We start from the raw sequence: 12,799 nt of genomic DNA, 5'->3' as shown, positions 1-12,799 counted from the left end.
TAAAGTGAGTGTGGTCTAAAAACAGGGAGTTGATAACACTGGCTTCCATTATAGGCCCTCCACCATGTAGACCAGAAAAATTCCGGCCCTCGGTACCACAGAAGTTGGACAGCACTGCTCTAGAGTATATCCCTTTTTTAAATTTAGACTGTCATCTTACAGACTTTAATTCTTATATTTATTTCTTTTGATGCAATTTTTTCTTTGATCTGCAAAGAACAGGAGTTATACTATTAGATTTTGTTAGATATTGGTTAATGTCCTGAAGAGTAAGAACACGGATTCTTTATTCAGAAACAAAACTTTTGCACCAATTTCCTTCATAAGTTTTATAAAGTACTTATAAAGTATCACTATTATAACTTAAAAATGGTAAATTTGGAAAAATCCAGACAAACTCAACCCCTATATAATTTAATTTCTTATCAGGTTGGCGTTAAAAAAGAAATAAAAATAAAATAAATATATATAACCCGATCTTGCCCAAGAACAAAAGTGTTCTGCACAATGATATATTGTGCATGACTTTCCATGTGATTGAAAATGGGTTAAACACTATTATTAACAAAGGAATATATCTAAAGTTAATGCCTTTAAGGGTGGCTTGGATGATTTTTGGGACAGACATAATATCAAAGGCTATTGTGATACTAAGCTCTATAGTTAGTATAGGTATGGGTATATAGAATTTATGTGAAGTAGGGAGGGGTGTGTGTATGGATACTGGGTTTTCATTTGGAGGGGTTGGACTTGATGGACTTTGTCTTTTTTCAACCCAATTTAACTATGTAACTATATATAAAATAGCAACCTATTAATACGTGTAAAAGCTGAAGGAAGATATACAAACACATTTTAAAACCCATTCCAGTGGTAGCATGAACTCAAGGTGTGACTTATCTTGCAATTTTAAAGTTTAGATCCCAGATAGAAGTGTTCACAGGGTGTGCTAATTGACTTATTTGTCAAAGTGTGTGTTATCGAGCTTTGTGAGGTTCTTTATACTGTACCTCTAATGAACTTACAACTCAAATATTTTCTGATTCAAGAAAAAAACTCTGATCAGTGAATTTGGGGTGAACAACCCAAAAATATAAATGAATCGAGTTTTCCAAGGGAAAAAAAATTGAATTGCTCGGATTGATCAAGTTTTCTCACTGAATTGTTTCTGGCCCATTATGTGAAAAACAAGAATGTGCCAGTGCATTATATTACAGTTATGGGACCTGTTATCCAGAATGCTCGGGACCTGGGGTTTTCCGGATAACGGATTTTTTCGTAATTTGGGTCTTCATAATTCCTTAAGTCTACTAGAAATTCTTCTAAACATTAAATAAACCCAATAGGCTGGTTTTGCTTCCGATTAATTATCTTAGTTGGGATTAAGTACAAGGTACTGTTTTATTATTACAGAGAAAAAGGATTTTTTTTAAAAATTCCGATTATTTGGATAAAATGGAGTCTATGGGAGACAGCCATTCCGTATTTCGGAGCTTTTTGGATATCGGGTTTTCGGATAAGGGATCCTATACTTGTATATATATAAAAAATACAGAAGGAATTTCCTCAAAAAAGTAGTGTTTTTGGTCTGAAATTTTTGCAAAAATCCTACTATTTCAACCCATCTGTTCCACTACCTGCTGTCTCCTTTCCCAGAACAGCCCGTGGCACTCAGCACACTGCAGGATAGGAAGCAATCACCAGCTAGGCTGACCTGATAGGGAACTGAATCCTGTCTTTGCTTGTGTAACTGCAGGGCTGTGATTAGCTGTCCCTCTCCTACTGTGTTTTTGGAAGGGACTGTAAGGACATGCCCACCCCTTATATGAAACATGGACAGGGACTGTAGCAGATCTATAGGGAGCTCCAATAAAGGGCCCATTTTTGAAAACTATATACATTTTTAGCTCAAAGTAAAACCAGCACCATATATTATTCACTATTGCCTACAATTTTAGTTTTTTTTTTACTTATCCTATATGTCTCCTTAAAGCAGAATTAAACCCTAAAGTAAAAAAAACCCTACCTCCCTACCCTACATAGACCCCCCTCCCCCAAGCCTAGCTGCTACCCTGGATAAATGCCCCTAACTCTTTACTTACCCTTCGGTGCAGATTCTGTCGAGTGGAGTACATGGCAGCCATCTTCTTCTTTTCGGTAATGTTCGGGAAGTAAGTGCATCGGTTTGCGACAACAGTGCATGTGCCGAAAGTGACGAAAAGAAGCGCTGATCTCATTCCAAAGATTACCGAAAAGCCAAAAGATGGCTGCCGTGAACTCCGCTGGACAGAATCTGCACCGAGGGGTAAGTAAAGAGTTAGGGGCATTTGCGCTGGGGGGCAGCAAGGCTGGGAGGGAGGGGGTGTCTATGTAGGGTAGGGGGGTAGGGTTTTTTAACTTTCGGGTTGACTTTTCTTTTAAAGAAAAGTTCAGTGCTTACTGGTCTTGAAGGAATATACTGTTTATACCTTGATACATGCAGTCACATGTAGTTATTCTCATCAAAACAGTGCACAGAATAATTGCTTGTACATAGTTTTTCTCAAGGTTACTGAGAGTTCTTCTTCAATACATGAGAGAATATAAAATATTAAGCAACTTGGCATCATTAACATTTGTAACAAAATTATCTGAGGAATTCAAGCTTTGTGGAATCACTTACTTTCTTTATAGCTTTATAACCTCAGCATATTCTATATTTTGTCATTAGCATGCTGTTTTGTAGGTAAATTATGTTAAATGTATGTATGTACCCATACTGTATATTGTACTGAGCTTCAGAATATGTTGGTGCTTTATAAATACATGTTGTTAATAATAATAATAATAATAGTAATAAACACATTATTATAGTTTAATTATCTGAAAGGAAATGGTTGTCTGTTGCAGCTTAGAAGTTCTTATATATGTTGGCATGTCAAAAAAACTGGGTATTTTTCAACATCACAGTATTGGTATTTAAAAAAATACAATAGACACTCATGTAACCGCTGCAGTTTTAACCTGAGAAAAAAGACATGGCTCTGATTTATAATTAGCTGCTTTAGTTTATCCATTAGTATATACACGTTTGACAAGAGGCTGGTTCACACCAAAGAACCTTATGAAAAAACATGTATAAATATTTGTACTATTATATCTGTTAGTGCCAAAAGTCCCAATTTTGACATGCAGTCCTGCATTGTTACTGTAATCTCCTGACTTTCTCTCTATCTCCTGCACTGAACAGCCAGACAAAGATACAACGTTTCTAACTTAAATGGCTTTTGACAGAGAGCCCAGAATATGTGACAGGTGCACCTAGATACTTTTGTAAGAATCGAAAATAAGAAAGAAACAATTGTAACAATTTAAGATAAGCAGGTATCTTGGGGGAACTGAGACTTGCAGCTTACAGGACAATTTAACTTCATCAGCAAAACTGTAATAACACATAAAACATGGCCCTAAACCTACCAAAAAAGTTTTCCAAACTGTCCATAACCTGCCAAATTTTGTAAAATGGACGTAGTATTTAGGGGGTGAGGCCACAAAATGGGCATTTTGCCAGATCTTTTTGTCCCTCTTTTCATTTTTAAAAAGTTGGGAGGTATGCTTGATAGTTACACGATTGGTCACCCACACCACCCTGTGTCCAGTCTCAATGAAGCTAGATGGCAGCCCTGCATGTAGGTGAACTGATATACATTAGCAGGGGCCTTATAAAGAGGCAGAACCATGTTGTAAATATGGGTGTCATAATATATGACACCCATATTTACGGCCCAAGTCAGGGAGCCAAAACAGTGAAATAAACCTTAAAGTGGACCTGTCACCCAGACACAAAAATATGTATAATAAAAGTCCTTTTCGAATGAAATAGGAAATCCAATTTCTATTTTTTATTAAAGCATTCATGGCCGTTGTAAGCTCATTTAAAAATCTCAGCTGTCAATCAAATATTTTCTGCCCCTCCTCTATGCCATGGGCATAGAGGCGGGGCAGGCAATTACTTTCACTTTCCATTCAGCACTTCCTAGATGTCACTGCTCTCCCCACATTCCCCCGTTCTCTTTACCATTTCATTGTGTAGCCAGTGCATGAAGATGAACATCAGGTCCCCCATTCTGGTGCACAAACAAGAATTTGAGATGATACAAGGCTTGTCTTAATAACAGTGTCCACAAAATGGCTGCTGCCTGCTTGCTATAATAATGAATTCCCAGACTGATGGAAGCAAGATTCAAATAATTTATACAGTGTAATTAAAGTTCATTTTGCTTGCTAATGTGATAAAATAGGATTTTGAATAATTTTTTTTGGGTGACGGGTCCCCTTTAACTTTATTTTTCCACCTTATATAAGTCCTAGGAGTGCGTTTTTTTTGGTAATCGTTGTTGTGACCAGCACCCAGGCAGTTGCCATTTATATATATATATATATATATATATATATATATATATATATATATATATATATATATATATATAGAAGGATACCGGCACTCTCATAAAAGTAGTCACTATTATCTGGGTGCAGTCCACAATAGTGATTAACAAAGTTGTAAAAATAATGTAAATTATTTGTAAAAAAAATGAGAGAAATTATTTATTGCAGGCACAAACTAATGTTTTGGCTGCATTAACAGCTTTGGGTGTAGTTGCAAAACAACCTCACCTTCCTCTTCCACATATTAAAGCTGGCCATAGATGTTGAGATTTTTAAAAGATCAGATCCTGAATTTACCATTAACTAAAAAGACCAATTTGCCAGGAAAACAAAGGGGAGCTGCCTGCTTGGCCCTGCAAACATAGATAGATTGCACTGGGACCGACAAAGATTTTTTGACCTGGCCGATCAATTTCCTGACAGATGTCAGCCGAAAAATCGTAAGATGTACGATCGTTCGAATCCCACTAACCGCACAATAATTTCGAAGGATTGGTCGGACTTCCCTAAAATCGGTCGTTCGGCAAGAAGAATCGTTGCGTCTATGGGGACCTTAAGGCCCATTCTGAGTAAGGGCTCTTACACATGAGCGTTCTGACCTGCGCTCCCCTGCGTTCTGTTTTTTGGCGTTCAGCCGCAGGGGAGCGCAGGAATAGACGCAAGTCATTATTTGAAATGGGGCTGTACTCACTCAGGCGCGTGTAGGCGTCGAACGCAGGTTCAGACGCAACATGCTGCATTTTTCCTGCGTTCGGCGCCTACACGCGCCTGAGTGAGTACAGCCCCATTTCAAATAATGACTTGCGTCTATTCCTGCGCTCCCCTGCGGCTGAACGCCAAAAAACGGAACGCAGGGGAGCGCAGGTCAGAACGCTCATGTGTAAGAGCCCTAAGAGAGTCCAGTGTAATCCCATGTTCTATTGGAACTAGTCTGGGCAGATAAAATATGTTACAATGATTTCAACAGATTGTTTTGCAACATTTTGCCTGTTGAGGATTAGGTGATTTTATCAGTGGTACAGTGCAAACTACTACAAACGAAATGTTTTGGCTGTGACTACTGTGTTCCCATATCAGGTGAGCTATTTCATGCTGATTTAAATTTGCACTGACAACAGGAACAATTGTGTAACGACCAGATATGCAGTGCACTGAATTGCATTATTATCTGTCTTGTTAATGAAAATGTCCTGTTGGAGAGCAGAATTAGTATGAAAATAATAGTGATGTCTGCAATTATTGGGTGATTGATGTTGTATTGGCCAAGGCATGCTTAACCCATTCAACTCCTTTATTGAATTACCAATTTGTCAGGGATTTGTTAGTGCTGAACGCTGAACATCTTCAATCAGCTTCAGTCTCATTAGCGCGGGGAATTATTCTGCAGCCCCTGCCTAGTCTCTTCTTCATGCACGGTGGCACAGTTATTCTGCAGACATTAGGAACTACAGAGGAGGAGAAACCATTCAGTCATAGTGTATTACTGTTCATTGCACAGTAAAATGTATTAACTGACTTCAAACCTGTATAGGTCTTTAAAGGAATTTATGCGACAGGATAAACAGATACATTTCTATCATTCATTTCTATTAGCAATCATTAATGAACAAGGAAATGCAGTTATGAGACCAGAATATTGGGGACCTGGGGTTCTCTGGATAATGGATCTTTCCATAATTTGTATCTTCATACCTTAAGACTACTAGAAAATCATGCAAACATTAAATGGCAGATTTATCAAGGGTCGAAGTGAATTAGAGGGAATTTTCGAAGTAAAAAAATTCAAAATTCAAATAATTTTTTGGATACTACAACCATCGAATAGGATACTACAATTTCGAATTTACTTTGACTTCGATTCGATGTAAAAAACTTTTGAATATTAGACTAATCTATAATCGAAGTACTGTCTCTTTAAAAAAACTTCGACTTCAATACTTCGCCAAATTAAACCTGCCGAAGTGGTATGTTAGCCTATGGGGACCTTCTACAATCATTTTCTAAGTCTTTACGCGTCGAAGTAAAATCGCTCAATCGAACGATTTTACTTCGATGGTTCGATTGCAAAATTCGGTGAAAAATCCGTCGACTTCGATATTCGAATTCAAAGTATATAAATAAACCCAATTGGCTGGTTTTCTTTCCAATAAGGATTAATTATATCTTAGTTGGGAACAAGAACAAGGTACCTTTTGACTATTACAGAGAAAAAGGAATTCATGTTAAAAAAATTAGATTTGCTTATAATGGAGTATATGCGAGATGGCCTTCCAGTAATTCGGAACTTTCTGGATAACTAGTTTATGAATAACGGATGCTTTACCTGTATCTGATATGGGTTAAATAAGATTATCATCTATAATTATATATATATATATATATATATATATATATATATATATATATATATATATATATATATATATATATACAGTATTTTTTGGGTAAAGGTTCTCATATTTTCTTTACTTTCTTGCCAGTGAACTAAAGCAGAAGCTGGACGAAGAAGGAAACAAGTGCTCCATTTTATCCAAGCAGCAGAAGTTTAATGAGCACTGCTGCATCCGATGCTGCTCCCCTTTCACATTTCTTATCAATTCCAAGAGACAGTGTTTGGACTGCAAGTTTAACATTTGTAAAAACTGCAGCTCTTACCAAAAGAAAGAGAAGGCATGGATTTGCAACGTCTGCCAGCAAACAAGGTAGGGTGCTGTTGCCGCTTTTTGACTTTCACAGGGTCATAAATGGCGCAATGTTTCCCCAGGTCTTGTAACCCATAGCAACTGGCTGATGAGTAAATGCTACCTGATGATTGCTATGGGTTATTGACCAGTAGAAAAAGTTTTATTACGATATCCATACCTCCCAACTCTCCTGTTTTTCACGGGACAGTCCCAATTTTTGTAGCTCAGCCCACAGTACTGGATTGTTACTGAAATATTTAAAGTTTCTCTTTGATCTCCTGCACTGACACCAGAAAAAGATACAAAGTTTCTAAAACCTATTTAAACAAGATGCTTTTTGGCAGAAAGCCTAGAATACTCAGCACCTGCAAAGATACATTTGTAACAATTTAAGATAAGCAAAGATACAATTGTAACTATTTAAGATAAGCAGGTCTCTTAGGAAACCTGTGGCTTGCAGCTTAAAGGGCACTTCACCTTCATTAGCAAAACTGTAATAGCACATAAAAAATGGCCTTAAACCCCCCATAAATGTGTTCAAACTTTCCATAACCTGCCAAATGTTGTAAATTGGTGTGGCCATAAAATGGGTGTGGTCAAACTAGTTTCACCACTCTGCCTGTTAGGAAGTATGCGCTATACACTAGTACTTGAATGATTTCTTTTTTAAAAAGATACAAGAAAAAAGTGCTTTCATTTCTGCTATTCAGTTTGCAGCCATTGTGATTTGTACAGTATGTTCAAAGCACTGATAATCACAAGGCAAATATGTACTAAAAACAAATATGTTTGTCTGTGTGAGAGATGCTCTGCCAGAGGTGCCTGATTTTTAATCTGATTCAAGGATCAGAAAACAGCTTGCCCTTGCCTTAGTGCCCAAACCATATTAACCCTTATTTCTTTCTCACTAATATCTCTAAATACAGTGCTTTCTGGCAAAAACTGTCATGTTTTTCTAAAATGCATTTTCACCCTGGCATTTATTGCCTTTTAGGCCAGAGACATGCTCAGATTTGGGGAGATTAGTCGCCAAGCGACCAATCTACTCTTCTTCGGGGTGACTAATCTACCTGAACTGCCTTCCATCTGCAACTTTCCTCCTCGAGGCAACTTCTGGCGACTTCGGAAAACAAAGCGCACCAATTGCCATCCCGCCGGCAATTTACATTCTAGCCCACGGTAGGCAGTTCGGGAGATTAGTCGTTGGGCGACTAGTCTCCCCGAATCTGAGCGTGTGTCTCTGCTCTGATCCTGTAGGATGTTGTAATAAGAGGCCTAAAATGTGTCCATAGCAACCATTCAGATGTTTATTTTGAAACAGCTGACCAGTACATACTACCTAAGGATTGGTTGCTATGGGGTACACGACAAGTTGCAAAGTTAAGGCTGCCAAATAGTTTGGAACCAGAAAAATTACACACAATATACCCTAAAATTAAATTTTATATATAATTAAAGTTTTTATATGTAATTAAAGGCACTACGTTTGCCCAGGCGCAGTAACCCAAGGCAGCCAATCAGCAGGAAGCATTTACTAGTCATTTGTTTAAAAGCAAACATCTTATTGGTTGCTATGGCTTACTGCACTTGGAGCCAACGTTATGCCTTTTATTAAATATGGGGAAATGTTCACATTCTGAAACTGCACAGTAAGCTTTTAGGGAATACTTTTAATATGTTTTATCATATGATTCATTGATGGTTGGGATGAAGCAAGTTTATAAAATGAAACTATATCCAACACTATGGAGCTGTATAAGTTTAATTGAGTATATGGTAATAGACATTTCTTTTTTAATATTTGATAGATTCAGAGTCCTTTTATTGAACACATGACAGTTTTCATTCAATTATTCAGATGGCATCTATTAGGGACCATCAATCCCCCAATCTGTACAGGTTATTTGTTGAGCAGCTTTTCATTATTCAATTATATTGTACAATGTATGTGTCCCTTCTTACATGTAAATCTGCCTACTACTTTCTAGAGACAAGTTCTGTGTGTGTATTGTAGCATGTACAAGACAAAGTTGATTAGCATTCAGAAATTCATCTTTTGTGAACTGATTTATGAATATGAATTCGGGATGCACCGAATCCACTTTTTTGGATTCGGCCGAACCCCTGAATCCTTTGTGAAAGATTCGGCCGAATACCGAACCAAATCCGAACATTTTCTACTTCCTTGTTTTCTGACAAAAAGTCACGCAATTTCCCTCCCCGCCCATATTTTGCATATACAAATTAGGATTTGGGTCGGCCAGGCAGAAGGATTCGGCCGATTCCGAATCCTGCTGAAAAAGGCCGAATCCCAAACCGAATCCTGGATTCGGTGCATCCCTAATATAAATAACCAATTTGTCCTTGTCAGGGAGACGAAGTAAATGTGCACTTTGCTACAGGTTAAAACAGACTTTCAAAGGCTATGGTTACAATTACACCTGGTGTTATAAATATGAAAATAAATAGGTATATTTTGGATATGTGAATGGTTGTTCTGTATTGATTGATCAGTTGATTAAATCACAAACCCTAAGGGCTCTTACTCACTGGCGTTCTGACCTGCGCTCCCCTGCGTTCCATTTTTTGGCGTTCAGCCGCAGGGGAGCGCAGAAATAGACGCATGTCATTATTTCAAATGGGGCTGTACTCACTCAGGCACGTGTAGGCGCCGAACGCAGGAAAAATGCAGCATGTTGCGTCTCAACCTGCGTTCGGCGCCTACACGCGCCTGAGTGAGTACAGCCCCATTTGAAATAATGACATGCGTCTATTCCTGCGCTCCCCTGCGGCTAAACGCCAAAAAATGGAACGCAGGGGAGCGCAGGTCAGAACGCCAGTGAGTAAGAGCCCTAAGTGTCTTACATATTGGCCCAGGTTAGCTGTTGACCCTTTTTTAGACAACCATATGGGAGAATTCTACAAGTTCATGCCATTTTTCCTGTGCAGCGTCATGTAAGAACTGCCTTCAGTCAATGTCATTTATTTCAACGCTATGAAAAATATGGTACAAGACAGGCGTCTTCATTTAGAAATTAAAGCTTTATGGCAAATAGATGAAAATGGATTCATCTGCTTCACATGCTTCATGGCAACATCCACTTCCTCAAAGGCAAAAGGACCCCTAAGGCCATGTTTCATTTAAAACCATCTTAAAGGAAAACTCACTTTATTGACCCTTAAATGTGCCAGTTGGGTAGACACCAGTAAACTGCCTTTTGGTTGACTAGTTCTTGTGCAATAACCAGATTTAGATCAGCAAGCAAATTCATTCAGGGACATTACAAATTGACTGTTCATGGCTGGTTTTAATATTCTAACATAAGGAAAAATATATATGTAGGGGATCAGACAAATCCTTCCCCTGTTTTTCTGTCTGTGACATCATCCAGCCCAAGAGACATCTGATTGGCTGGGTGGCCCAGTGCATCCTTGGGAGAGAGGGAGTGCCTGAGTTTGGAGCCAAATGTACAGGGTTTCCCACAGAGCTTGGAAGGAGAATCCCTGCTGCAGCAGCTAGAGAGATTCAGATCTGTGGAGAGTGACCCAGCTGTTTTAAAAGGAGTTCCAGTAAGAAGGAGAAGAAAAGGCTGCGCTTTGTTTTGCTGGATAAAGTATTTGAGCATTAGGGAGAGCCAGTTTCTATCTCCTGTCTGTGGATCTTTTGGCCACTGTGTGTTTCACCAGGGTGAGAACAGGTCTTGCACGTGTACCTGGCATGTGGGAGCAGCTACTACTTTCAAAGGGAAAGGTAACTTGGGGCACGTAACTCTGCCTGTGGACATAATAGCTCCTGGGGAAGGGACATTGAACTGACCGGAGTGATTCTGTATTTATCCACCCGGTGTGGGACTGTGGCATTGAGAGACTGTGCCAGTTGTTGATAGTCCACACAGGTTCCCCAGAGTAAAAGCTATATTGTGTGATTTGCATTTACTGTTACTAAATACAGTTTTATATAAAGTTTATATTTATTTATTTCAAACTGTGTGTGTTTTATTTTTCCTAGTGGAAACCCCCCTGAGGTGTGCTCCTCAGTGTTTCCTAGGTGGAGGCACTGCACTGTAAATCCCAGTTCCCAGTACTTTTCATACACAAAAGGGACTCAGGGCCCCTGGATTGCCATAGATTAATTTCTATTTAAATAGAATTATTAGGGTTAGATATAGAAGTTGGAAAAAGATACCAACCCTAAAAAGTAATCCCTATTGGCTAACTCACAGGAGCTACAGCCCTTCTTGGAGAATAATACTGAGCAGTTATACTTTATGTATAATTAGGTTTATACGTAATCATATTCAATAAATTGAAGTGTATTCTTACATGGAAATAGTGCTGAAATTGCTCTTTGGAAACTGTACCTGTCATAAATAACCCCTATGATGTTCTAACATAATTGCAATATTGCATCCCAGCATATGCAAAAAAAACTGCTCAGCCACACAACATAATTGTTGCTGGCCTGTGGTCTCAGAATACTTAACATATTATGATGTTTAAGGCATGCTGGGAACTGTAGTCACAATAAAACTGTCCCAGACCCAATTAAAATGCAAGCAAATCCTGCAGTGAGAATTCTACCTGATCTCTGTAAATCCAAAACTCATGTTATTTGTTCCTTCAGCTAGAGCTGAATTCTGTCAAGTGCTTGTGGGTGCAGAATGGAACACAATCACCTCTGTTTCCCTCATAAATATATTTAGCAGTGTACAAGTTTGCCCTTTATCCCCATATGTGGTTACAGTGTAATATAATGAAGCGACAATGATATCCGAATGTGAGTTAACAAGATGCCTGGTAATAAGTATTTTCATTGTTGCATCTATAATTGAGTTTTTGGTCAGTTGAATTCTCATGAATTATCATGAATGTGTAATTATGTTTTTCATCAACCTTTAGAAATCTAGAGGGCAAAGTGGGATATCTATATGGTTGGGTTTAAATCCCCCTTGTAACTGACTGAAATTAGTCTGAATGCATTTATACTATAATCACGCATTCATTTCAATATATATATATATATATAATCACAACAGTTTAATAGACAATGTTGGATTTACAATATATGTGACAGCAGAGCCATGATGACATAGATGACATAGGTAAGTTCCGGAGGAAGTTGCTTAAAGAAAAAGTGAGTAAAAAAATTGAATTTTTATGCCATTTTTTACACGTCGATGTCTGGCGAGGTTTGGTGAATTATTGCGCTGTTTTTTACACCACATAATAAATCTACCCCTTATTTTTAAAAACATCAGGTCATAAATTCTCAGTAACATCTACAACTGTGTTCTCAGCCATTTTCTCCTCAAATGCTTATCGTAGTAACTGGAAACTTGCCTATATAAAAAAATGATCACCAGTACAGTATATTATAATTTGGTTAGGTGTCTGCAGGCACGGCTGTTACAATCATTGTACTTACCTCTATGAATAAGTAGCAGTAGCTGTTGCAATGTATGAGGAGCAGTTACATTTTAGTATGTGGTTTTGGAAAGATTCCAGATTCCGACTCTAATGATTGCTTGTCTTTTTTTTTGGGCTGATGCAGCCATGTCTGCTAAAAAGTCTAATTTCTCTAGCTTTTCTAAGGTATTTTCTCCACATGTCCTTCAATAATCTACTAGGTACTTCCTGTGTACAGTCAATTTTATGCTTATCTCAACCATTCTTAGTGACCCTAATTA

At 38.1% G+C, this 12,799-nt stretch overlaps 1 protein-coding gene across 2 annotated transcripts in view; it reads left to right on the top strand.

The window, feature by feature from the left end:
* The window catches only part of myrip.L (myosin VIIA and Rab interacting protein L homeolog), a 187,285-nt gene that overhangs the window by 66,135 nt on the left and 108,351 nt on the right, over positions 1 to 12,799 (top strand). For both annotated transcript variants that reach the window (XM_018267523.2, XM_041566087.1), the window contains exon 3: positions 6,909 to 7,130. In XM_018267523.2, the coding sequence (XP_018123012.2) occupies positions 6,909 to 7,130 (222 nt within the window). The remainder of the gene's footprint in view (positions 1 to 6,908; positions 7,131 to 12,799) is intronic.

Source organism: Xenopus laevis, chromosome 6L (genome assembly GCF_017654675.1).
Source record: "Xenopus laevis strain J_2021 chromosome 6L, Xenopus_laevis_v10.1, whole genome shotgun sequence".
In the NCBI taxonomy this organism is placed as follows: domain Eukaryota; kingdom Metazoa; phylum Chordata; class Amphibia; order Anura; family Pipidae; genus Xenopus; species Xenopus laevis.
The sequence above is the reverse complement of the archived record's forward strand: the minus strand, read 5'-3'. Positions and strand labels throughout refer to the sequence as shown.